At 42.4% G+C, this 26,855-nt stretch overlaps 2 protein-coding genes across 2 annotated transcripts in view; one reads left to right on the forward strand and one right to left on the reverse strand.

Moving 5' to 3' along the window:
- Nucleotides 1-26,855, reverse strand: part of LOC139611994 (protein NLRC3-like) — a 266,035-nt gene that overhangs the window by 114,360 nt on the left and 124,820 nt on the right. The window contains exons 19-20 of the mRNA XM_071467100.1: nucleotides 26,632-26,808; nucleotides 25,734-25,910 (exon numbers count right to left, since the gene is read on the reverse strand). Coding sequence (XP_071323201.1) covers nucleotides 25,734-25,910; nucleotides 26,632-26,808 — 354 coding nt within the window. The remainder of the gene's footprint in view (nucleotides 1-25,733; nucleotides 25,911-26,631; nucleotides 26,809-26,855) is intronic.
- Nucleotides 3,300-26,855, forward strand: part of LOC139612011 (ribonuclease inhibitor-like) — a 176,347-nt gene continuing 152,791 nt past the window's right edge. Inside the window, exon 1 of the mRNA XM_071467147.1 lies at nucleotides 3,300-3,387. The gene's annotated coding sequence lies outside the window, so the exon portion shown is untranslated. The remainder of the gene's footprint in view (nucleotides 3,388-26,855) is intronic.

Genomic DNA, 26,855 nt, shown 5'->3' on the forward strand with positions numbered 1-26,855 from the left:
AACAGAAACACATTGAATCTGTCAGACAATAACTGATCTATAATCAATAGCTGATGGTCCCAACACTTTTATAAGGCTCTGTGATGTATGTACTGACTCCAATATTCAAAGCCAAGTTGTCATAGCAACAGGTTGTTTCATCACTTTAAATCCTGTAGGTTTGACTGTGTTAAATATTTGAGCTCAGTCACCAGGTGTCTGTGTCTCTGCCGTTCCATCAACTAGTGAATTTAATATATATTTCTATACATTCAATTCAATTCAATTTTATTTGTATAGCGCCAAATCATAATATACATTATCTCAAGGCACTTTACAGGGTAAGGTCAAGACCTTACTTTGTTAAAGAGAAAAACCCAACAGTTCCCACAAAGAGCAAGCGCTTGGCGACAGGGGGGAGGAAAAACTCCCTTTTAACAGGAAGAAACCTCCAACAGAACCGGGCTCAGGGTGGGCGGCCGTCTGCCTCGACCGGTTGGGTTTAGGAGAAGATAAAAGAGGGGGTGGGGGAGGAGAGGGGAGAGAAGAGAGAGAGAGGGAGAGACCAGGAACAGCTGTGTCGGTAATGGTGTTATCAATAATAATGACAGGTAACAGTGGTTAATAGTAAAGATGAGTAGTGTTGGATCTGGATCCTGCTGCTCCCGGGGCAGAGATACTGTCACAACCGGGCAAGGACTCTGGACGCAGGTGCAGGATAGTTTTCAAAAAAAGTCTTTATTTTTAAATCAGGCTCAAGCAAACAAAAAACTCTCCTGAAAACTGGAGGGACAAAACTATGAGATCAATAACAAAATCAAGGAACTAGAAATAAAACCAAAAGAAACAAGACACCAATTGGATTCTGCGCTGTGGAAGGCTAGATAAGTCGTATATGGATGTTGACATAAACGACACACTGGCACCAGACAAGGGGAGACACAGACTCTTAAACACATGGTAATAGGGGACAGGTGGAAACAATCAAACCATCAAACCAAGACACACAAGGGAGGGCAAGTGACCTGTAATGAGAGGAGAACTACTCTTTCAAAATAAAACAGGAAATGACAAGACAAGACATGGAGACAGGACAAAAAACCCAACATGACCTCACCGCGGTGTGACAGATACCTGCAGAATGAGGACAGAGAGAGGGAGAGAGAGAAGCACAAACTACGGGAGAGAAAAAATACAAAGTTAATGGCAGGAAGTCATCGAGAGAGAGAGAGGGAGAGAGACAGAAATAGAGAGAGAGCGCCCAGTGCATCATGGGAATCCCCAGCAGTCTAGCTCTATAGCAGCATAACTAAGGGATGGGTCAGGACATACCCGAGCCAGCCCTAACTATAAGCTTTACTAAACAAGACAGTTTTAAGCCTGATCTTAAAGGTAGAGAGGGGGTCTGCCTCCCGAACCCTCACTGGGAGCTGGTTCCACAGGAGAGGAGCCTGATAGCTGAAGGCTCTGCCCCCCATTCTATTCTTACTAACTCTGGGAACCACAAGTTGACCTGCATTTAGAGAGCGAAGTGTCCTATTGGGAAAATAGGGAACTATAAGCTCTCCAAGGTACGATGGTGCCTGACCATTAATGGCTTTGTAGGTGAGGAGGAGGATTTTAAATTCAATTCTGGATTTTACAGGGAGCCAATGCAGAGAAGCTAACACAGGAGAGATGTGATCTCGTTTCCTAGTTCCTGTCAGTACTTGTGCTGCCGCATTCTGGATCAATTGGAGGCTTTTTACTGAATTTTTGGGACATCCTGACAATAAAGAGTTACAGTAGTCCAGTCTTGAGGTAACAAATGCATGAACTAGTTTTTCAGCATCCTTTAGACACAGAATGGGTCTGATTTTAGCAATATTGCGCAGGTGGAAGAAGGCTGTCCTAGAGACTTGCTTTATATGTGAAGTAAAGGACAAGTCCTGGTCAAAAATGACACCAAGGTTTCTGACTGTAGCACTGGAGGCCAAGGTAATGTCATCCAGAGTCAGTATATTATCACATAGTGTATCTCTGAGGTGTTTTGGGCCAATTACAATAACTTCAGTTTTGTCTGAATTTAAGAGTAAGAAATTACTGGTCATCCAGGTTTTTATGTCCTTAAGACAGACCTGAAGCTTGGCTACCTGGTTAGTCTCACCTGGCTTCATGGATAAGTACAGCTGGGTGTCATCTGCGTAACAATGGAAATTCATCTGGTGCCTCCTAATAATGTTTCCCAGAGGGAGCATATATAGACTGAAGAGTACTGGTCCTAGCACAGAACCTTGTGGAACTCCATGACTGACTTCTGTGATGATAGAGGAGTCATTATTAACATGAACAAACTGGAGTCTATCTGACAATATGACTTAAACCAGTTTAGTGTGGTTCCTTTGATGCCGACCATATGTTCTAGTCTCTGTAATAAAATCTTATGATCAATGGTGTCAAATGCGGCACTAAGATCTAGTAGGACAAGTATAGAGACAAGTCCATTGTCTGAGGCTATGAGAAGATCATTGGTAACCTTAACCAGAGCTGTTTCTGTGCTATGATGGACTCTAAAACCTGACTGAAAATCTTCAAACAAACCATTTCTGTGCAAATAATCACATAACTGGTTTGCAACAACATTCTCAAGGATTTTGGAAATAAAGGGGAGGTTGGATATAGGTCTATAATTGGCTAAAACATCTGGATCAAGAGTAGGCTTTTTAAGTAGAGGTTTAATTACTGCAACTTTAAAAGCCTGCGGTACATAACCAGTTGATAAAGATAAGTTAATCAGACTTAATATAGAGGTGTCAAGTAAAGGAAAAACTTCTTTGAACAGCCTTGTTGGAACGGGGTCTAGAAGACAAGTCGATGGTTTAGATGACGAAACTGTTGAAGCGAGCTCAGAGAGATGTACAGGAGAAAAACAGTCAAAATACAAACCAGTTACAGTCGACTCTGAGGCTGCTGAACTGGACATTTGTTCTCGTGTCTCCAAACTTCAGCCTGACATGTTTGTTGTCTTTGAAAACTTGAGGATCTTTAGTAGAATCTGCACAACATGAGTTTGTATAGATGGAGCCACAGGTGGAGCTGGCAGAGTTGAAGAGGTGGAGTCACTACGTCTTTATTGAAGCAGAAACATGTTGTCATGAATATTAATGAGAGCTGTTTTTACTTTGTCTGTTTGACTCTTTGTGGTTTCAAGCAGGAACTTTGTCTCCTAAACTCAACTGATTCTTTATTCAGATTGAAGAACTGCAGGTTGTCAGAGATCAGCTGTTCTTCTCTGGTCTCAGCTCTGAAGTCCAACCCCTCCCATCTGAGAGAACTGGACCTGAGCTGGAACCAGAACCTGCAGGATCCAGGAGTGAAGGGTCTGTGTGGTTTTCTGCAGAGTCCAGACTGTAGACTGGAGACTCTGAGGTCAGTTCACTGTTGTAGATCTCATATCTTGAATCCACAGCTAATGAAGCTTCACACACAAGTTGAATCCATTGACTGTGAATGAATGAATGACATTGTAAATAGTTGTTGTCTCATGTTTCCAGTTGTTCTTCTCTCAGACTGAGAATGATTCTTCAGTTTCAGCTCATTTCAGTTACTTGTCATGAATAATGTGTAATGAAAGTTGTTACGTGCCATGCAGGGGCATAGTGTTTTTTGTTGTCGTTTTCCTCCTCCCTCTGTTTCCTGTCTTTCTCCCTCACCTAGTTTTCCCTCTAGGTGCTAATGGGTTGATTGGATTACACCTGAGCAGACTGGAGGACGGCCTATTAGTTCCCAGGCTGTCCGAGTGGCCAATCATCTGCCGGGAGTTTACATAAAAGGGGAGCCTGGATGAGGCGCTCCCTCTTTCTCATTTTCCCCTTATTGCCCTAGTAGACTGCCTGTGTTGTGCTGTGTCGTGTTGACTAGATTGTTACTTGAAGGTTTGTGTGGGGAGAAAGGATAGGTAAGTTGGGGTATCCTTTACATTTTCACCACATAGTTTTGTTTTGTCTAGAAACACCAGGTTAGTGGTGGGTGCCACCCCTTGTTTTTGGTTTGGGAAGTTTTCTTTAGATCAGATTAGACATGTTTTCTTTTGTGTCTTTTGTTTAAGTGACAGTAGTTAGAGGTAGGCCTCATTTTGTTTTATTTTCATTCCTTTGGCATACCACCTTCGCCTTTCCCCCCCCCCACATTTGTTAACTTCTTGGTATTTTTGTGTTAAAGTTTAGGTTGTATAATAAATCATCAAACTGCCAGTTGGCTCATTACAAATCCTTGATCTGTCCTGTTTACTGTCCCTGTCCACCCCTAGACTACACCAAAGGGACGTAACAAAAGTGAAGAAACTTCTTTTTTTCAATAGATTTCAGTGAAGTGTCAGGACTAATGTCTGTTTGATCAAACTGTGTGTGTGTGTTTTCATCTGTAACACAACACACACAACTGTTGTGTTGACAATGTTGTGTTGTACTGACATGATGAAGATCCACAATAACAGAAGGACAAAGTCACTCTACTCATTTTAGACAAAGATCATTGATCAGGAAAAATATGATTATCAATCATTGATCTACTTCTTTGATTCTTTATTCAGATTGGAGCGCTGCAGTTTGTCAGAGATCAGCTGTTCTTCTCTGGTCTCAGCTCTGAAGTCCAACCCCTCCCATCTGAGAGAACTGGACCTGAGAGACAACAACCTGCAGGATTCAGACCTGAAGGATCTCCGTGGTCTCGTGGAGAGTCCAGACTGTAGACTGGAGACTCTGAGGTCAGTAGAGGGGCGGAGTCAGTCCATGCTGCTCTCAGCAGTATTGTACTAAACACAGTTAGTATCAGAGCAAAGATCCAGTGTTTCCTGTGAACCTCCAACCTCCTCAGTGGCTGCTTTCCTCAGTGAAGCTGTGAGAGGAGAACGGGGACAGGCTTCAGGATTGGACAGAAAGACAGAGAGAGAGACAACAGTCAGCCAATCAGAGCAGCCAGAAGCTTGTTGTGATCATGTGTGTGAGTTGATGTGAAGACGACTGTTGCTGTTGTGTTGATGTGTACAGGAAATAAAGCTGATTCCAGCTGACAGCCTCACAGATGGACAGAGACAGTGTCCTCATTCATCAAAGTGTCCAATCTGATCTGAGACTGTTTGTTCTCTGGTTTCAACACTAAACAGCTGATCAGGTTCATCTGTGTCACAGCTCTGAGATCAGTGTGATGGAGCCTGACAGTCCCTGGCTCTTAGTGACAGCCTCCATGTTCAGTCAGGTGATGTTTCAGAAGCAGCTCACATGTTGATCAACACACAGAGACTCTGTGTTTAAAGTGACATCAGCTGACAGGTAACAGGAGTGAATCCATCACTGACCTGTTGCTGACTCAGCACTTTGTTTCCACTGTGGACTGAGTGAAATGTGCAGAGTGAACAGACTTGATGCTGAACGTCTCTGCAGGTCTGTGAGCTTCCAGCTCAGTGTGTTCACTCCAACACGTTAACATGAGAGCTGAGAGGAAGCAGCTGCTGCACATCTGGTCTGAACAGGACTGAAGTCCCTGCTGCATCACTGACTGATGAAGTGAGTCTCTGTAAACACTGATTCATCTCCTCTGCTTTCTTCTTCTCTACACAGATGGAGGTGAGAGTGGAGAGGAGAGCTTGATCCAGCAGTGACTGACAGAGGAATCAGAAGAAGTGGAGATGACTCTCAGTGCTGCAGTCTGAACTGATCTGAGAACAGCTCCACTGTCACACACAGAGTCCAGTCCACCATCATCCCTGTGTGTTCCTCTGGATCTGACAGAGCATCATCAGTGTCTCTGGACTTAAAGCTCATCAAGTTCAGCTCTGAACAGTTTCCTTGTTGAGCTTCACAAAGAGGGAATTTCACAGTAAAATGACTTGAACTCTGAAGATTAGTTTGACTCAGACGTTGAAGCCTCATGTTCTTCAGCTGAACTTTACCAGATATTATTGTACAGGAGGAACATGTTGTTTTTATCCTCCATCTCTTCATTCAAGTTGTGTTAAGGAGGAACAATCACACAGACCAACAGCTCTTTCACTGTGTATATGGACATGTGAGTGTTGTTTTCAGACAGGCTTGAAAAATGTTCATCTCTCCATTATAATGCTGAGTCAACAAGTGTCACTGATTCAATGGATCATGAATTAACTGGACTTTAAATCCTCCTTTATGATCAATAATGTTTTAAATTGACTTCCTGTTTGATTCATGGTTTTTAATCTGTCATTGTTTTGACATTTTACTCCTCTTTTATTCCATAAAGCTGCCAGTTTATTCCTAAATGACTGTGTGTTATTGTTGTGTGTTTGTTGTGAAGCTCTTTGTAACACTGGTACTGTCGCTCCTCGTCAGTCCAGCTAAGTCCTTTTTGTCTTCTCCCCTAATGTCTCCAGGATTTGTGTTTCCTGTTTTATTTTCATACTCACTTGGTGTCTGGTTTCAGGTCCCTTCACTTCCTGTCCTCCTGTGTGATTACCTGGCCCCGTCCTAATGTGTTTCACCTGTCTCATTGCCCCCCCCCCCCCCCCCCCCTCCCCCAGAGTATTTAGTGTCAGTGTTCCCTTCCCTCTGATCCAGTTCCTCTCGTCCCCCTTGTGACAGTGGTCCAGCCTTTTGTTCCTGTGTGTATATTTCTCAGTGAGCCAGTGTGCGACTACTTTCTGTCTTGACCTTTCGACCTTTAGCCTGTCGATCATGTGCCGTCGTCCTGTTGGACTGATTTCTGTGAAGTCGACCTTTTGCCTGAGTGAAGTGTGGCTGTGACGTCTCTCAGATCTTGGACCTTGTTGAAGAAGAACTCTGAGTTTTCTTTCAAGCTGTTGATTCTCTCTGTATTTAGTTGAATGACCTTTCCCAGATCCTCACCTTCTTTTCCAGACCGTCAGCTCTTTTATTTTTCCACCAGCAGCATCACAGTACTGTCTCGTACTTCAGCAGGGGCTGCCTCAGATCTACCCTTCTTCAGAGCAGGAGTTGTAGTATAATATTATCAGCTAAGTTCTCTGTGTATCTGCTAAATATACTATGTCTGCAATAATGATTACTATAATTACTATACTCATCACAAAAAAGACTGAAGTGTGAAGAATAATGTCACAATATGTGTAAACCCTGTGTATCACTGATTATGTTAAACTCAACTAAATATATTGTTTTTAAAAAATGCAGCAGGAAAAAGTCAGAACATAATGGTGTATTCCTGGACGAGAACATGGTTTTTAAAAAAATGTAGTGAAAAAGAATCGGAATATATTGGTGTCCACTGGGCATGGACTTCACGGAAAGAAAAAATAGATCAGCCTCATGAATGTAGTTTATAAGATTTATATCTAACGAGCTCTGTCCCAGTCTGGATAGATAATGAGGTTTTCATCCAGTCCAGGTCTTCTACTGAAAATTATTTTGACTGTGAGAAAATAGACATGACCTGGGAGGGGTCAGGTTTGGTGGACACGACAGTTTCGGTGGAGACTGGTGAAATATGAGAGGAGGCGTGGGCAAATTTTGGATTATAAAAGAAGAGGTCACGTATCATGTATTCAGATCAACTTTTTGCTTTGTTGTCAACAATAAATCTCTGCTGCACTGAATTGTGCCTCCTGGTGATTTTTGAAGACTTTGAAGATATTTTTGAACAACTGATAAGATTCCAGACTCAGAATCTGGTCCATGATTGGGGCGTCTGTCCCACATCAGAGTCCTGAGCAGAGTCAGGTCTCGGTGTACGATCAGGACTTGTTGAACGAGCATCAGAATGTGAATCTGCAGCGTTGACTTCAGTCTCAGAACCAACAGACGTCACTGCCTAAAACTGAAAAGATACTCTGATCTGATCTGTTTTATCCTTTCTTCTGTCTCTCCCTCTTTTTTCAGACATCTCCATGGTCTCAGTGTAAAGTTACTGATCACTAAGCTGCTCAGTTAGTTTGAGTTAGCTCGCTGAAAGTCAGTTCTGCTACATGTGAACGAAGCTCTTCTATTTCCTACTTCAATACAACATGAAGTTACTGTTTATGGTCAGGTGTTGACTTCAAATCTGTTATCAGGTGTGAAAATCAAAGCTTTGTCTTCAGCCACAGATGAATATGAACGGAGTGGCCACCATCTTGACTGAGATGTGTCCCAGTCATGGATGTATTATATCCACAGACTGTATCTGACCAAGTAAGGTGGTGTTAAACCTGCAGTCGTTGATATCGTGGGTAGTTCAGGTGTGAAGAGTTCATTTATTTGTGATGTTAGAGGGAAACGTGTCAACATTCAGTCTGAAGCTTTAGAGCCTAAAGTCACATTGGAATCAACATTTAAAAAAATCATAACCAGGCAAAAATATTAAGTTTAAATGTCTTTTAGGCATTTTTAAGATATGGATGCTGCATGTGACAGAAAACTACAACTCATCAGATAAAGTTATTACGTTCACTTTCTCTCATTGAGAAGCAGATTTATACGTCATGTCTTCTTTAAAAAACCAACTAAAACTGTGCAGTGCTGCAGTGAAGCTTTATGTCCTGTCATTACTGAGCCCTCTGTCTATTTCCCACTGTTCTCCACAGCTATATGCTACAGTCAGGACTGGGTGGAGGTATTATAACAGGCCCAACCTCCACATGTCCTGTCCCCTCCAACCTCTGCTGTCAGGAGAAAACATTGATTTATTTACAGTGGAGTAAATCAAACACCTGTTGATTATTTGACCGTGGTGATTTTTCTCAGTCTTTCCACTATTTTTATATTTAATATTGTCAGTAAAATTTAGTGCAAATACGTGAAAGTGAAGCTGTTATTTGTGACGACTTCCTGTCAAACTGAGCCACATGTAGTTTGTAACAGCCAAACTAACGACCCTGCTCTTTAACAAACTGCTGTAAAAAAACAGCCAAATTCTGCCAGTATCATACTGTTTCCCACTGATACTGCACCATACTGTAGAAAACAATGCATGATGGGCAATATTTACCATTTTCCATGAAATACTGTAATATACTGTGAATCGCATTGCATTGTGGGGATGGTGTTTGAACCCCACCAATACAGGATGCTACTGTATTTCATGATGAGACCTGCTGACCATGGAGCGGGTAAAACCAGCCCTGGAGTTTCTTTTGGAGGATTCTCCATCTGAACCCTGCACTTTATGAGCAAGTCGTGAGGTAAGTTAATAAACATTTGATCTGTCTGGCATTTTGTTTGCTGACTATCGTCAGCTTTAAACAAAATGGAACTGATCAGTAACGTCACAAAGCTAATGAGGTCCACTTGTGACTGCAGGTCATCATTATGTTGTAGGTAAGGCTGATTTCTGAATAGTTCAACAAAAGGTTTCATGATGAGTCACATTGGGGTTTTATTTTCAGCTGGTTTGCAGCTGAAATCATTTTGTGCTCATGGTTGGTGGAGTTTGCTCTCTTCTTCTTGCATTTTCACCTGAATGGGTGACCTTAGTTGTCGCTAACATTTAAAGAATATTTTAGTAGAGTAGGTTAAACCAAACTTTTGAATTATTCTGTTATTATTTTGAATTTGAAGTAAAAAATATATAGAAAGTGACAACAACACTGCAAGTTCAAGCGAGCCTGCTGGAGAAACTGTGCCACCACCTGAGCAGTGGTTGGGCTTGTGTGGTGTTAGAGTTGAATTAATGTCAGCATCATGGTAATTCCAGTCACCTGTTTGATTGTATGTGATGATGTTGGTCTACAGTCAGAGTTCAGTAATAACACATTAACTCCTCTGCTCTTCACATTCACATTGAGTGTCTGTATCAAAATCTACAATAATACGTACAAACACAAGAAATGTGGGAGTCTGTATTAAGGTTAATGTTTTAATTAGATGTTTGTTGTGGTGCCACCCTCTCTCTTTTCACATGCATCATGTGCAGCTTGAACACTCACTTCTTGACCACTTCATATAGTTACAGACTGTCTTTCTATCCACCTTCTAATTTCAGACCGCTGTGTTTTTCAGGCGCTTCATTGGAATCAACCCAGAAAGAGGGACGAAGGCCAGCCGGGGCGAGGTCGTCTCCAAGAGGACTGGGAGAGTCGTCCAGAAGAAGTCTGTCACAGTCAGTCCCCACGTCTCCACTCTTCTGAAGAACCTCACAGACTTTGAGTGGAATTTCATAGGTCAGTGAGAGCTCTGTACCCAGGCGCTTCATATCAACACAGACACAGTTATTTTAAATTTTCTGTCTTAAGTTCTCACTGTGTAATCAAAGTCTTGGTCTCCTGCTCACTAAAAACACTATATACCTTTACAGCGACTTAGTCTTTCTGCAGTGTTCTACCGCAGGTATAGCTGTTTATCTCAGCGAAACGAAGGGAACACGTTCACTGGTCCCAGGGCAGGAGTGCTCTTGAAGGATTTGATTAGTTTAGTCTTCAGTATTACTGTTGTGACGGCCCTAGTGCCTCTGCCCAGTGTACTGTGTGTTGTTTTGTCTTGCAGGTCCTTGGCTGGGCGGGGCTGAGGTCACATCACAGTAACTTCCCACACCTGGCCAGTGTTGGAGGTTACTTAAGCCCTCCAGTTTAGATGCCACGTGTGGTCTCCTCACCCACCACCGAGCTCGACACGCTCTCCTTTGTTTCGTTGGGTTATTTTGCTTTATACTGACAACATGCACCTCTCATCCCTCATCTTTCATACACCATCACACACCACTGATTCTGATTCCCACACCTCATTGATTCTTGTTATTCCGTTGACTATTTGTTCTTTATTTTAATAAATATGAGTTGATGATTGCCGCACTCCAGTGTTAATCTCCCTGCTTTGTTGCCGGACGTAACAAATTGGGGGCTCGTCCGTCTCGTCCTTTTTACCTGGTGATTGTGTGGACCTGCATAGAGTAGAGCGCTTTTGTTGGCGGGATATGTGTCATTTCGGTGTAATTCTATCTGTGCGTGGGGAAATCCTTTAATGGGGAGATTAGACTCTCCTGCGTCAGGTTGTGGGGAATTCCCTCGCGGCACAGGTACGTAGCAGCCCGTATATGGTCAGGTGCTGCGCTCGGGGAGATTAGTGTGGCAAATTTGGCGCACGTTTGCTGTGTGTTGGCCTTGATGTCTGTGGATGAGGAGGAGCTGCACGGAGACAGGAGAAGGTAGGTGTTGATCCACCTCTGTGTGCATCACCTGTTGGAGCGGTTCCCCTGATAGGCTGAGCGGAGTCTCCCCTTTGGGTTTCGTCGGGGTGGGGCCCGATGACTTGGATGACTGCACCAAGGATCAGTTGGTTAAAATAGCTGATTATTACAGTGCTGATGTTGGTGATAAGCGGAATAAAGAGACCGTGAAGGCAAATTTGAAGTTTAACTTGTTAAAGGAAAGTGTTGGATGTGGCTGGAGCCGTTTCGGTCTCTGAGGGCACAGAGGACTCGTCCCCGCCGTCAGTGAGTCCTGGTGCGGGTTTGTCTTTTGAGCAACAAAAAGAATTGCTCTTGTTGCGGATTGAATTAGAAAGTGAGAAGGAGGTCGCAGTGGAGAAGATGCGGCAGGGTATCGAGTTGGAGAAGGCGCTGTCGGTGGGAAAAATGAGGCAGGAGACGGAGCAGGCTCAGCTTGAGCTGCAGAAGGAAAAACTCTCTCTTGTTAGAGGGGAAAGTGGCGGCTGATCTTCTGCTTCCGGAGGATCTGTCTGTCAGCGCCTCGGAGAGGTCGGATATGAGCGATTTGAGGTTAGTGCCTAAATTTAATGAAAGGGATCCTGAAACTTCTTTCTCACTCTTTGAGCGTGTGTCCGAGGCACGTGGGTGGTCTGATTCCACTTGCACATTAATGTTGCAGTGTGTGTGAACCGGTAGAGCGCAGGAGGTGAACTCCTCTTTGAGCCATAGTGACAGTTTGAAATATGCGGTGGTGAAGTCTGCGGTTCTCAGGGCCTATGAGCTGGTGCCTGAAGCGTGTCGCCAGCGGTTCAGGAGTTGGAGAAGAGGTGATAAATCCCATTTGGAGTTTGCGCGCGATTTGTCCACCCAGTTTGACCGGTGGTGTTGTGCAGCTGGGGCGGGCACTTATGAGGCTCTGCGTGACCTGATGATCCTAGAGCAGTTTAAAAATTCGGTTCCGGAGCGGATTGCAACCTATATCAGTGAGCACAAGCTGAAGACGGCAGCTGAGGCCGCTGCGCTGGCGGACGATTATGTCCTGACGCATGCCGGGGACAGCTGGCATCCCGGTGCGCGGGGTGGCAGCGGGCACCGGGAATGCTTGGCTGCAGCGGGGTCTGGTCGCCCGGTAAGGCAGGTTGGCTTGGAGCCAAGGAACGAACAGGGGGCTCGCGAGGCTGATAAAATTTGTAACTACTGTCATAAACGGGGACACTGGAGAAGAGACTGTTTCGCTTTTAAGTCCCGGAGTAAGCAGTCTGTACCTGGCAGTCAGCCCAAGCCGGCGATGTGCGCTGTGCCAGTTTCGGAACAGTTGTGGGAGGTTCCAGCGGGTGAGTTAAAATCACAGGTGCGGGGTCCGGACCTAGAGTCTTACCTGCCTTTCATTACTGAAGGTTTTGTTTCTTGGGTGGGCAGTGAGGAAAAAGTGCCTGTCAGGATATTACGGGACACTGGTGCTTTTGATTCTTTTATTTTAGCATCAGTTCTGCCGTTTTCACAGGAGGCCTATACGGGTGCTTTTATTCCGGTGCTTGGGATCGGGTTGGAGGTCTTGCAGGTACCTCAGCACAGAATGAAGTTGTCGTGCGATCTACTTCAGGGTGAGGTAGCGGTCGGCGTACGTCCCGCTCTTCCCGTGGATGGTGTTACAATGATCTTGGGAAATGATGTAGCAGGGAATCGGGTGTGGGCCGATGTGACACCCCCTGCTATTGTTTCTTCTTTACCTTTGGTTTGTACTGAGCCCGATGAAAGTGAAACCGAGTTTCCTGGGGTGTTTAGGGCGTGCGCTGTGACGCGCGCGATGAAACGTACCCAGTCAGAGGCAGATGCTCCTGACAGTGAGGACTGTTCACAACCTCATGATGTGTTAGTCCCTGAGGTCCCATGGTCTGTGTCTTATGATGAGTTGGTGAGGGAGCAGCGCGCCGATGGTTCCTTCAAGATGTTGCTGGAGATGGCTTGGCCCTGTAGTGAGATAAAAAACCATGCGCAGGGGTACTTCATTCAGAATGATGTGCTGATGAGGAAATGGCTCCCTCATAGTGGTCATGTTATTGGTCAACCTGTTTATCAAGTTGTTGTGCCTTCTAGGTTCCGTAGCATGGTGTTGCAGATTTCCCATGATGAGTCTGGTCATTTAGGAGTCAGGAAGACGTATGATCGCATCTTGAGGTATTTTTTTTGGCCTCGGCTGAAAAGAGATGTTTCAGCTTATATAAAGTCATGCCACGTCTGTCAGTTAACTAGTAAGCCTAACCAGAGGTTAAAGCCTGCTCCGCTTTGCCCAATACCAGCTATGGGTCAACCCTTTGAACATCTAATTATTGACTGCGTTGGCCCTTTGCCTCCATCTAAGTCGGGTGCTAGTTATTTACTAACGGTAATGTGCCAGAGTACGAGGTATCCAGCTGCTTATCCTTTGCGCAGAATTACGTCCAGGTCTGTGGTGCGTGCACTGTCGCAGTTTTTTTTCTGTCTTTGGTGTTCCTCGAGTCATTCAGTCAGATCAAGGGTCAAACTTTTCTTCGCGTTTGTTTGCACAGGTTTTGAAGCAACTGCGTATTGACCATAATCAAGCGTCTGCTTACCATGCGCAGAGCCAAGGCGCATTGGAGCGTTTTCATCAGACCCTCAAGTCCATGTTGCGCTCGTACTGCGTCCAAATGAGCAGGGACTGGGAGGAGGGTTTGCCCTGGTTGTTGTTAGCAGCCCGGGAGGTGTTCCAGGAGAGTACGGGGTTTAGCCCCAATGACCTTGTTTTTGGCCATATGGTACGTGGTCCCTTGGCACTTCTGCAGGACAACTGGAAGGAGGCACAGCCGCCTCAAAACCTCATCGAGTATGTGAATGGTTTTAGGTATAGGTTGTATAGAGCTCAGGAGGTGGCCAGGGAAAATTTGGCCTCTGCACAGGGAAAAATGAAGCAACGTTATGATCGGCAGGTTGAGAATCGTGTTTTTCTCCCAGGAGATCAGGTACTGGCTCTGTTGCCTATTGTTACCTCTCCGTTTCAGGCTAAGTTCTCAGGTCCATATTCGGTGTTGAAGAAAGTATCGGATCAGAATTACGTGATAGCCACTCCAAATCGTAGATCATCCACTCAGCTTTGTCACGTTAACTTGTTGAAACCATACCATTCTCGTGAAAATCAGTCAGTCGATCAGGAAGCACAGGTTTCTGGTGTACGTCCGAGTTGTTTGTCAGTGTCTGTGTCCCCTCATGCTGTGGCAGGGCAAGGGGGGGAAGACTTGTTGAGACCCGATGAGGCTGTGCTTTGTGGTCGTTTGAAGAATTCCGAGTTGCTGACGGATCTGGAGAGCTTGTTGGGCCATTTGGAGGTGTCAGAACGTAGTCAATTGATTGACTTGATTAAACGGTATTCATGTCTGTTTGGAGATACACCTACATGTACACATTTGGTGGAGCACGATATAGATGTTGGGGATAGTAAACCTATTAAGCAGAGGTTTTATCGGGTTCACCCAGAGAAGCGTAAACATCTTGATGCTGAGGTTAGGTACATGCTTGACAATGGTATTGCGGAGCCTTCTTCATCCAGTTGGGCGTCACCCTGTTTGCTTGTGCCAAAGGCCGATAACACGCCTAGATTTTGTTCAGACTTCCATAAGGTGAATAATGTCACAAAATCTGATTCTTTTCCTCTTCCTCGGATGGAAGACTGCGTCGATCAAGTCGGGGCGGCGAAGTACGTCAGTAAGTTTGATCTACTGAAGGGTTACTGGCAGGTTCCCTTGTCAGAGAGGGCACGGGAGATTGCTGCGTTCATTACACCGACAGGATTATATTCTTACACAGTAATGCCCTTTGGGCTGCGGAATGCACCGGCTACCTTTCAGCGCTTAATGAATATGGTTGTTGGAGATCTGGAAGGTTGCTCAGTGTATTTAGATGATGTGGTCGTCTTCTCAGATGATTGGGATAGTCATCTTGTCCGGATTGAGGAACTGTTTGACCGCTTGGCTCACGCACACTTAACTGTTAATCTGGCTAAGTGCGAGTTTGCAAAGGCTACAGTCACTTATGTGGGTCGTGTGGTGGGTCAAGGTAGAGTGTGCCCGGTACGTGCTAAGGTGCAGGCTATCGATGACTACGCCCCGCCACCGACTAAAAAGGCGCTTATGCGTTTTTTGGGGCTAGTTGGTTACTATCGGTGTTTTTGTAGGAATTTTTCTACTGTTGTTGCGCCCCTCACAAACCTGTTAAAAGCTAAGGTTAAATATGTCTGGTCAGCAGAGTGCCAAACAGCTTTTAATAGTGTGAAGGCTCTCATATGTGGTGCTCCTGTTCTGGCTGCCCCGCGGTGGGATAGGCCGTTTAAGCTTGAGGTAGACGCCAGCTACGTGGGCGCTGGGGCGGTGCTGTTGCAGGCCGATGATTTGGGAGTGGACTTTGGCCCTAGTGCCTTTGCCCAGTGTAATGTGTGTTGTTTTGTCTTGCAGGTCCTTGGCTGGGCGGGGCTGAGGTCACATCACATTAACTTCCCACACCTGGCCAGTGTTGGAAGTTACTTAAGCCCTCCAGTTTAGATGCCACGTGTGGTCTTCTCACCCACCACCGAGCTCGACACGCTCTCCTTTGTTTCGTTGGGTTATTTTGCTTTATACTGACAACATGCACCTCTCATCCCTCATCTTTCATACACCATCACACACCACTGATTCTGATTTCCACACCTCATTGATTCTTGTTATTCCGTTGACTATTTGTTCTTTATTTAAATAAATATGAGTTTATGATTGCCGCACTCCAGTGTTAATCTCCCTATTTTTGTTGCGGTCTCTGAGCCGGACGTAACACTGTGTATGAAAACTGTCAGTAAAATCTGGGCAGACCTGCGATCAGTTCTGTTTTGAGAGCTCTCAGAGCCTCCTCTTTATGTTGTAAGAGACCTGTTAAAGTTCATTTAAAACAGCCTGATTTGAAACACAAAGCCTGTGGCGCTCTGAGTTAAGCTAAAACCTTTGAGTCACATTTTGTACAGTGTACTCTCTTTCAGAAATGTTAGCTGGTTATGGTGCATGTGTACTTTATACAGGTTACTTCGTGGTTTCCCCATCCCATTAAATCGTGGGGCTCCCATTGTCTGTCCCTCACACACAATATCTCAGACACCACTTTTCAAATTTTGACAGTGTTTGAAAGGATGATGTCCCTTTATGTTGTGAAATGTATTGTATTATGCCAGTCTGTCTGATGGAGGCACTTAATATTTGCCTACAGTACCACTCAAGTCTGCCTGGTTACATTTCCCACCATTTGGATTAAAAAACACTGCTTTGTTTCATATCTTTTAGTTGGTGTGAAAATGGAAGCTTCTGTCCTTATAGATTATTATGTTTGTGGGATCAATGTTCTTTTTCAGTCCCAGTGCCAAACTGTGCATTTTGTATTGAAAATGTAGTATGCATAATTCCCCTAAGTTTATTAAAATGTTGATCACATTTAAGGATAACGGCTGCTCTGTTATGCATAACTGAAATTTAGAACTGTAATTAAAAAATAAACAGTTTGTATCACCAACAACAAGTATTTCAGTTAGTGTTGCCTTTTTCTAATAAATGTTGGGTTACAGATATAATCTTATAATTTCTTAGTCTCTTCTTTTCCATAGAATGATTTATTGCTGAATTTTGGTGAACATAATCATTCAGTATGTGTATCTTGTATAGATTATCACACTGAAATCGCTAGTCAAGGGTTAGGGTTACACTCAAGGCGGTACTTAATTCATGGTGGCTGGCCGTCATCAATACTGTCATGATTACTGCAGCTACTGTAAATTGTAATAACATACAACCCTATACTGTGTTTTTAGTACTTACTGGTATAACAGTAATAAACTGTAAAATAAGTTTACAGTAAGCAAGCTAGAGAAAAAACTATAGAAAAAACTGGCAACCCTGCTGCCAGTAGTCTACTGTAAACTCAAGGAAACACAGCAATGCACTGTAATTCAGTACATGGTCGTATTACAGTAACATACTGTTGAGTTGATTACAGTAGGAGAACTGTAAAATTAACAGTAAACTACTGGCAACCCTGCTGCCAGTATTTTACTGTTAATTTACATGACAATCTTTTACAGTGTACTGACTGTAATTACCTCTATGATTAGCTATTTTTTTCAAGCAGCCCCTCAATGTGCATCTAAATCTAACACTAATATTAAAAACACTGTTTTACGCAGACTGTTGAACAGACTGTGTAACTGAAGTATTAGTATTATGAACAGAGCACTGGAATTCATTTGCTATTCATTTAAAAGTTGCCAAATCTAGTGAGAAATTGCTAAATTGCCAACATCACTCGGTAGGAAACCTCCTTAAAGGGGCTCTCATCAATCTAAATTCAATCATGACAAAGTGAAAACAGAATTTCTGAAGATTTTTTTTTGGAGATGTATTAAAAAGGAAAAACTGAAATATCACATTTCCACAAGTATTCAGACACTTTGCTGTGACAGTTGAACTTTAGCTCAGGTTCCATTTCTCGTCATCATCTCTGAGATGTTTCTCCACCTTGACTGGAGTCAGTCTGTGGTAAATTCAGCTGGTTGGACTTATTGTGGAAAGGAGCACACCTGTAAAATAACACAATGTGGAAAAGTGGAAGGGTCTGAATGCACTGTAACTCTGTGACAACAGGTCTGTCCTCGCCCACGGATAATGAGTCTGTTGTTTCATGAAGAATAATCTACATAGTAGTTTTGATAGTGATGTTTTGTGTCTCTTTTTATGTGTTTATGTGTTTGGTTGTTTATTTAAAAAAAATAATAAAATAAATGTACTTTTAAAATCCATGTGAACAATTTAGTAAAAAAGTTGTGGATGAAACTTGGTTTCTTGTATAGAAACACAACCTACTTTCCCATATGCAGTAGAATAAGAATTACTGAAGCTCTCTTTCTTTCTGCCCTGGACTGTGGTGATGTTATATGTATAGACATGCTGCTGTCACCACTCTTAAGCCCTTACATGATGTATATCACTCTGCTATTACATTTTTTACTGGGGATACCTACAATAGCCATCATTGCACTCTGATGAAAAGGTCGGCTGGTCCTCTTTCACCATGAGATGAGATCAACACTGGTATATATTCATCTATACAGCACTTTTAAAAAGATGACCAAATAATTAATGTAGGAATTCAGCAAACCTGCTCTCAGGACTGGATCACGCTGCCTGTTCCTCAGGTCAGTTCTGACCTTGGAAAGACAGCTTTTAGATTTTGTGCTCCAGATTCAAGGAAGAATCTACAACATCCTTGAAAAATTGATAAATAAATTATCAGACATCTTCATAATTACATGTCAGACATGCTAACATTAGCTTCAAGTTCAGACAGATTGACAGTTATGTGTTGTCAAGCAAGAGAAATCAGTTCTGAAATGCAAAATAACAGAATTTTAATCATGTGATAAAACATGCAATTAATTGCAATTACATTCAGCGATTAATCATGATTAAGGAAACATGAATGGTTTGACAGTCCTACTTACTATACTATGATGTTTTTAATGACATACTACATTATGACGTTTTTACGCCTTACTATACTATGACATTTTTTTATCACATATTGTACTAACATTGTTTTAATATTTTCATGGCTTACTAAACTATGACGTTTTTATGACATACTATACTACGACACTTTATGCCTTACTGTACTATGACATTTTTTTATCACATATTGTACTAAATTTTTTTGAATATTTTCATGGCTTACTAAACTATGAAATCTTTCATGACTTCCTAAAATATGATGTTTTTATGACATACTATACTACGACACTTTATGCCTTACTGTACTATGAGATTTTATGCTTTACTATCCTGTCATTTTTTTTTTGTCATTCTTACTACACTATGACATTTTTCATGACTTCCTAAAATATGTTTTTATGACACACTATACTGTGACATTTTTAATGCCTTACTATACCATGACATTTTTTATGACATACTATTCTATTACATTTAATGTCTTACTAGACTTTTTACATTTTTACGTCTTACTATCCCATATGATTTTTTTATGACATACTATACTAATCAAGTTTTATGACTTACTATACTGACATTTTATCCCTTACTATCCCATGACATTTTCTATGATATTTACTACCTCACTATACTATGACATTTTTCATGACAAACTAAAATATAATGTTTTTACGGTATATCATCCTAAGTTTTTTTTATGACATACTATACTATGATATTTTTATGCCTCACTATCCTGTGACATTTTTTATGACATACTATCCCATGGCCTTTTCTATGACATTTACTGCCTTACAATATTATGATATTTTTATACCTTATTATGCGATGACATTTTTATGACATAGTATCCTGTGATTTTCTCATGAAAAGAAAATACAAGACATGAAAAGAGTAAGCCATAAAAATGTGATAGTATAGTATGTCATAAAAAATGTCTATGACATTTCTATGCCTTAATATACTATGACATTTTACTAAATTCATAGGATGGATTTAGTAAAAAAAGAAAACATGCATTCTTCATAGCCAATATTTTATGTATTCAAGATTCTTTATCCCTCAAGTCAGTAAATACTATGAAATTATTATAATACACAATAATAAGACAATAATAATAATGATAATAATAATAATAATAATAACAATGATAATAATAAGAAGAAGAATATAACATCGATCTTTGTACAGTAACAGTGTTCAGTCCGTGTCCCTCAGTGACCACAGGTCTGACTCACAATCAGTAAAAACCAAACAAAAAACTCTCCTCTGGTTTTGGTGAGAAACATCAGTAGAGTGTGAATCATCTTCTCCTTTAACACAGTCCATCAGTCTGGCTGTATCGTTTAACGAGGGTGAACAGTCCATAGCTGATCATCAGACTGTCATTATGTTTTATAGATCTGGAGGTTTCCTCCTGCAGCACTGGCTCCCTCCTGAATGTCCAAGAACCTCATCCTCTGCCTCCTGTTCCTGGGCTCTGTCATCTACAGACACATTACAGTACATTCAGTTCACTCTCTGGAATCACAGCCACGTGTCAAAGGTCACAGTGAGGAAAAACTCTGCAGGTGAGTTTGCTTTTATCGGTCTGTCAGGAAAACTACTTCAAACAGCAGAACCAGAAGAGCTTCCAAGAACTAGGGCTGGTTCTCATAGTTGATTGTGGGTTTCACTAAGGTCAGACTTTAACCTGTCTACTGAACCTTTTCTCTCTCCTCACTCTCTTTATTTTTATTGTAGAATAATCTTTTTCTCATTTTTAGTTGATGCTTTCACTAATAGAAATGACAAACATCACTAACAGCAGACTGCGTATTCATTTCATGCAGGGATGGGGTCTGACAGCTGTTTCATTTCATCAGACATTTACTGATATCTGCCCCCCACAGGTGAAACACCTGGTCTCCAGTGTCTCCTCCTCCCCCTGTTCTTTGCTCCTCAGGTTGGCAAATGTGTCAACGACGATGCAGATTGATGACGATGATGATGATGATGATGATGAAGTACAACAACAGATGGTACACCACCTGTGCTGGAACACACACACACACACACACACACACACTGCAATAAAGCACTAAATCGTTTACAACTCAGTTATAAAACATGAATAAGAAAAACATTTGGGTTGCCAGGTTGTGCTGGTGATTATCCTCCTCCTCCTGTAACACCTTGATCATGCAGACTCCATTATTAACAGTTTGACGTCTCAAACTTTTATCATCAGTTTATTAAAATGTATAACTGCAGATGAGTCACTGACTTTTGCTGCCGACTCATTAGAAAGTGAGAGAGTTGTTTTCATGATTACGAGCTGAACAATGAAACACAGTCACTGACAGAGTGGGAGCTGACCAGTAAAAACAGCAGGGTCAGTGTCTCGGTGCAGCCGGTCTGTTTTGGTTCCCATCATTCTGTTAACACCTGATATTTCAGATTTGTGCTGTGAAGCTCCACATTGTGTTGACTGACAGAACTTGGTGTTATGGTTCCACTGATCTGTCTCTGTCTGTTTAAATCTCTATGGACCGAGTCCCCGACAAAAACCATGTCAACTAAACCGTCCCACTGCAGGGTCCATCCAGCGTTCACACTCCACCTGTTTGGTTATGGACTCTGGTGTGTTTGTGTGTGTTGTGCTCTCAGCTGACACCACCTGAAAACGATGACTGACCTCAGGACTGTGATTAAACAGCTCTGAAATCCATCTGGTAACGTAAACCGTCAGGGAAGAGATCCTCTGACTGATCTGGAAGCCTCACAGTTCTGAAGTTAAACAGACACAGTAACTGTCCTGCTGGAGCCTGTTTCTTCCTGTCTCCACCTGTGTGCCTCACCTTCCTGTTCCAGTCCTTTCATACGACACTGATAAGAACTTTGAGCTCTTTGTGACCTGCTGAGTCTTCTGCCACTGGAGTCCGTCCACTTCAAGCTTCATCATGAGCTGTGTTCAGAGATGCTCCTCTTGTAAGTGGCTGTCTGAACCTCTGTCATCACTGAGCTGCTTCACCACAGAGCTGCTGCTCACTGGATGGTTTCTGTTCCTGCAGGAGATCAGCAGCTGCTCAGCTCTTCAACCCACCAACAGTCAGAGTCACTGAGCTCTGTTTGGTCAGGAGGCAGGAGAGGAAGTGATTGGCTCAAGGGAATCACCAACCAGCCAATCAGCAACAAGTTGTCAGTGTGGGTGCAGACCATGAAGTTTCAGAGCATGGTTCAGATTAAAGCAGATAATCACTCAGGTGAGCAGGTGAGTGTGAGTGAAGGCCGGTGCAGAAACCGTGGAGCTGCTTCACTCTGTCCTGACACATGAAGACTGACAGACTCTGCAGGACAGGTGGTCCCTCTTGGCAGCAACAGGTTAAACTTGGCTGTAAAATGTTTTTCAACTCAACTTTATTGATATAACATATAGATAACATACATAAAATATGTCCTACAAACACTTTGCCCAAAGTGATTCACACAGGATTAAAACACCAACAAAAAACACTGAAAAGACATCTAAAAGAAAGGTAGTGGAAGAGCTTAGTGATCTGCATGGAACATACAACCAAATAAAATCTCATGTCACAACTTTACAGTGGTTTCTGAAAGGTGCAGAGAATCACAACAGTCTAAACAGGGAGTGATAAAAGTGTGAGTGAGGATTCTGAGTGACTTTGGAAACATTTCTTATTTCTTCCTCTAAAGATCTGAGGCTAAAGTGATCCCAAATATGTGATTAGTGTTTTCATTTGTTTGCTGAGACCAAACACAAAGTGTAGATTTTCTCTTGCTGCTTTTAAAAGGTTTTTACACATCCATGTGTTCATGTTAGTGAGACAGGTGATGAGAGAGAGCAGTGCAATGGAGTCATTTGGGGAAACAGAGATGTACAATTGTGTATCATCAGCGTACAGATGGCACCCAATATGGTGATGGTTGATACTGTTTCCCAATGGGAGCAAATATAGTGATAACAGGATTGGGCTGTGAATGGTTCCTTGAGGAACACCATATTCAGTACTGTGGGTCCCCTGAGGATATTCACCATTCCTATGGCTGTTTTCAGAGGACTTTATTAGTCTTGTTGTTCCTTAGGAGAGAGTAAGGTAGCAGATTGGTTGACATCATAGCTGAGAGCCCATGACAGTTTGTGTGTTAATATTTGCTATGCTGGCTCTAACAGAAATGTTTTCTTTAAAACTGTGCTGAGATTTTCTCAGTTGAAAGTTGAGTTAGACTGAGAGCAGGTGGTGGATTTAAAAGATTATCAGCTGTAGAAAAGAAAACTGTGGTTATTTTGGTTTTCTGAATTAATCGTCTCTCTTTCCTGATGACGTAACTGTTAATTTAAACCCTATGTTTAAAAATATACAAGTGAACATGTGATTTGCTTTTCCTCTGTCCTCTCAGCTTTTCAACAGCTTCTTTTTCCATGGTGATTTGATTTGTGGTGTTTTTTGATCGGGAGAAGATGTATCTAAAGAGAATCTTAAATTATCATTGGAAGCAACAAGGTCATTGAATAAGTCAGTAGTGGATGGAGGAAATGTGTTCAAATGATTTGCTAATTATGGTCATTGACAATGCTGCACTTCACATCAACAGTCTCTGGATGTAAAAACAGTCGTGTTAAACAAAGACAAGAAACAAGTGAAATGCCAACATTAAAACCTCTAGTAAACAAAGCCCAGAGTATTTCTGTGGATCAGCTGTGAATGACAGCCAATGAGAGAAGAGAGGAGCTGATGAAGATGATGATGCTCTCACCAGCCCTGGGTTTTACCTCTCAGGCTGAACTAAACCTCTGATTGGTGGAGGTTGTTCTGGCTCCTGAAACTCTACTGCCCCCCTCACTGTGTCGGTGAAAATTTAAGCTTCATTTAAATTTACACTGAATTATTATTCTGCTACAAGCAGCAGAACTAAACACCAGTCAAATATAAGGCTATAAAGAACAGGAAGTAAATATAAAAACATTATTTTCCATACAGAAGGATTTAAAGTTCTGTTAATTTATGATTAATTAAACCCATGATACTTGTTGACTTATCATTAAGATATATAGACATGCTCATATAAAAAGGCTGGGAGATATGGCTAAAAAACTCATATCTCAACAGGCTTAAGAAGAAAAGTAACAGTAACATAATGAGTAGATTTTAACTTTAACTTACTTTTTCTTTTATCTTAAAAGATTTTAACTTCTACTAGAGTAATAATCTTTTTTTGTTTCTATTCACTGAAGGGGCTGGTTACAAATATTTAGCATATCCAACATTATGAATATGATCATTTACCATATATTCTATGAAGTATTATTGAATATATCAATAAGATGGAGGATAAAAACAACATGTTCCTCCTGTACAATAATATCTAGTAAAGTTCAGCTGAAGAACATGAGGCTTCAACGTCTGAGTCAAACTAATCTTCAGCGTTCAAGTCATTTTACTGTGAAATTCCCTCTTTATGAAGCTCAACAAGGAAACTGTTCAGAGCTGAACTTGATGAGCTTTAAGTCCAGAGACACTGATGATGCTCTGTCAGATCCAGAGGAACACACAGGGATGATGGTGGACTGGACTCTGTGTGTGACAGTGGAGCTGTTCTCAGATCAGTTCAGACTGCAGCACTGAGAGTCATCTCCACTTCTTCTGATTCCTCTGTCAGTCACTGCTGGATCAAGCTCTCCTCTCCACTCTCACCTCCATCTGTGTGGAGAAGAAGAAAGCAGAGGAGATGAATCAGTGTTTACAGAGACTCACTTCATCAGTCAGTGATGCAGCAGGGACTTCAGTCCTGTTCAGACCAGATGTGCAGCAGCTGCTTCCTCTCAGCTCTCATGTTAACGTGTTGGAGTGAACACACTGAGCTGGAAGCTCACAGACCTGCAGAGACGTTCAGCATCAAGTCTGTTCACTCTGCACATTTCACTCAGTCCACAGTGGAAACAAAGTGCTGAGTCAGCAACAGGTCAGTGATGGATTCACTCCTGTTACCTGTCAGCTGATGTCACTTTAAACACAGAGTCTCTGTGTGTTGATCAACATGTGAGCTGCTTCTGAAACATCACCTGACTGAACATGGAGGCTGTCACTAAGAGCCAGGGACTGTCAGGCTCCATCACACTGATCTCAGAGCTGTGACACAGATGAAACTGATCAGCTGTTTAGTGTTGAAACCAGAGAACAAACAGTCTCAGATCAGATTGGACACTTTGATGAATGAGGACACTGTCTCTGTCCATCCGTGAGGCTGTCAGCTGGAATCAGATTTATTTCCTGTACACATCAACACAACAACAACAGTTGTCTTCACATCAACTCACACACATGATCACAACAAGCTTCTGGCTGCTCTGATTGGCTGACTGTTGTCTCTCTCTCTGTCTTTCTGTCCAATCCTGAAGCCTGTTAGTACAATACTGCTGAGAGCAGCATGGACTGACTCCGCCCCTCTACTGACCTCAGAGTCTCCAGTCTACAGTCTGGACTCTGCACAAGACCACGGAGATCCTTCAGGAATGAATCCTGCAGGTGGTTGTATCTCAGGTCCAGTTCTCTCAGATGGGAGGGGTTGGACTTCAGAGCTGAGACCAGAGAAGAACAGCTGATCTCTGACAAACTGCAGCTCCTCAATCTGAATAAAGAATCAAAGATGTAGATCAATGATTGATAATCAATCAGATTTGTCCTGATCAATGATCTTTGTCTAAAATGAGTAGTGACTTTGTCCTTCTGTTATTGTGGATCTTCATCATGTCAGTACAACACAACATTGTCAACACAACAGTTGTGTGTGTTGTGTTACAGATGAAAACACACACACACAGTTTGATCAAACAGACATTAGTCCTGACACTTCACTGAAATCTACTGAAAAAAAGAAGATTGTTTCTTCACTTTCTTTGGACAAATATTAGTTGTGAGGATCTTGTGTATGTTGTTGTGATAAAAATGAATTGACTTGAACAACTAACACTGGACATTTTCTCCAGTGGATTTAGAAAACATGAGTCCTCTGACTGAGAGAAATACGAGTGTGTGAGCTGTGAAGGTTGAACTGAAGTGAAGCTTCAGTAGCTGTGGATTCAAGATATAAGATCTACAACAGTGAACCGACCTCAGAGTCTCCAGTCTACAGTCTGGACTCTGCAGAAAACCACACAGACCCTTCACTCCTGGATCCTGCAGGTTCTGATTGTAGCTCAGGTCCAGTTCTCTCAGATGGGAGGGGTTGGACTTCAGAGCTGAGACCAGAGAAGAACAGCTGATCTCTGACAAACTGCAGCTCCTCAATCTGAATAAAGAATCAAAGATGTGAGTTTCGGAGACAAAGTTCCTGCTTGAAACCACAAAGAGTCAAACAGACAAAGTAAAAACAGCTCTCATTAATATTCATGACAACATGCTGCTGCTTCAATAAAGACGTAGTGACTCCACCTCTTCAACTCTGCCAGCTCCGCCTGTGGCTCCATCTATACAAACTCATGTTGTGCAGATTCTACTAAAGATCCTCAAGTTTTCAAAGACAACAAACATGTCAGGCTGAAGTTTGGAGACATGAGAACAAATGTATAGAAATATGTATTAAATTCACTAGTTGATGGAACGGCAGAGACACAGACACCTGGTGACTGAGCTCAAATATTTAACACAGTCAAACCTACAGGATTTAAAGTGATGAAACAAACTGTTGCTATGACAACTTGGCTTTGAATACTGGAGTCAGTGCAAACACCACAGAGCCTTATAAAAGTGTTGGGACCATCAGCTATTGATTATAGATCAGTTATTGTCTGACAGATTCAATGTGTTTCTGTTGGTGTTTTAAAAAGTCATGAGGTGAAAGTTGAAGAGAAACAGTCACTGGACTAAAAGCAGAGAAGAAGAAAAGAGACTTTACCATGAAGATCCTCAGTGTGGATCAGTATAATATCAGCCTCATGTCTGCAGCTCAGTGTCAACACAACTTTCACATCACATTCATCTCAGCACAGAAAGAAAACATGGAGTCTGACCTCAGAGTCTCCAGTCTACAGTCTGGACTCTGCAGAAAACCACACAGACCCTTCACTCCTGGATCCTGCAGGTCCTGGTTTCCACTCAGGTCCAGTTCTCTCAGATGGGAGGGGTTGGACTTCAGAGCTGAGACCAGAGAAGAACAGCTGATCTCTGACAACCTGCAGCTCCTCAATCTGAATAAAGAATCAAAGATGTAGATCAATGATTGATAATCAATCAG

Source organism: Trachinotus anak, unplaced genomic scaffold (assembly GCF_046630095.1).
Source record: "Trachinotus anak isolate AG129_WGS33_773 ecotype Australia unplaced genomic scaffold, CSIRO_AGI_Tana_v1 ptg000029l, whole genome shotgun sequence".
NCBI classification, from domain to species: domain Eukaryota; kingdom Metazoa; phylum Chordata; class Actinopteri; order Carangiformes; family Carangidae; genus Trachinotus; species Trachinotus anak.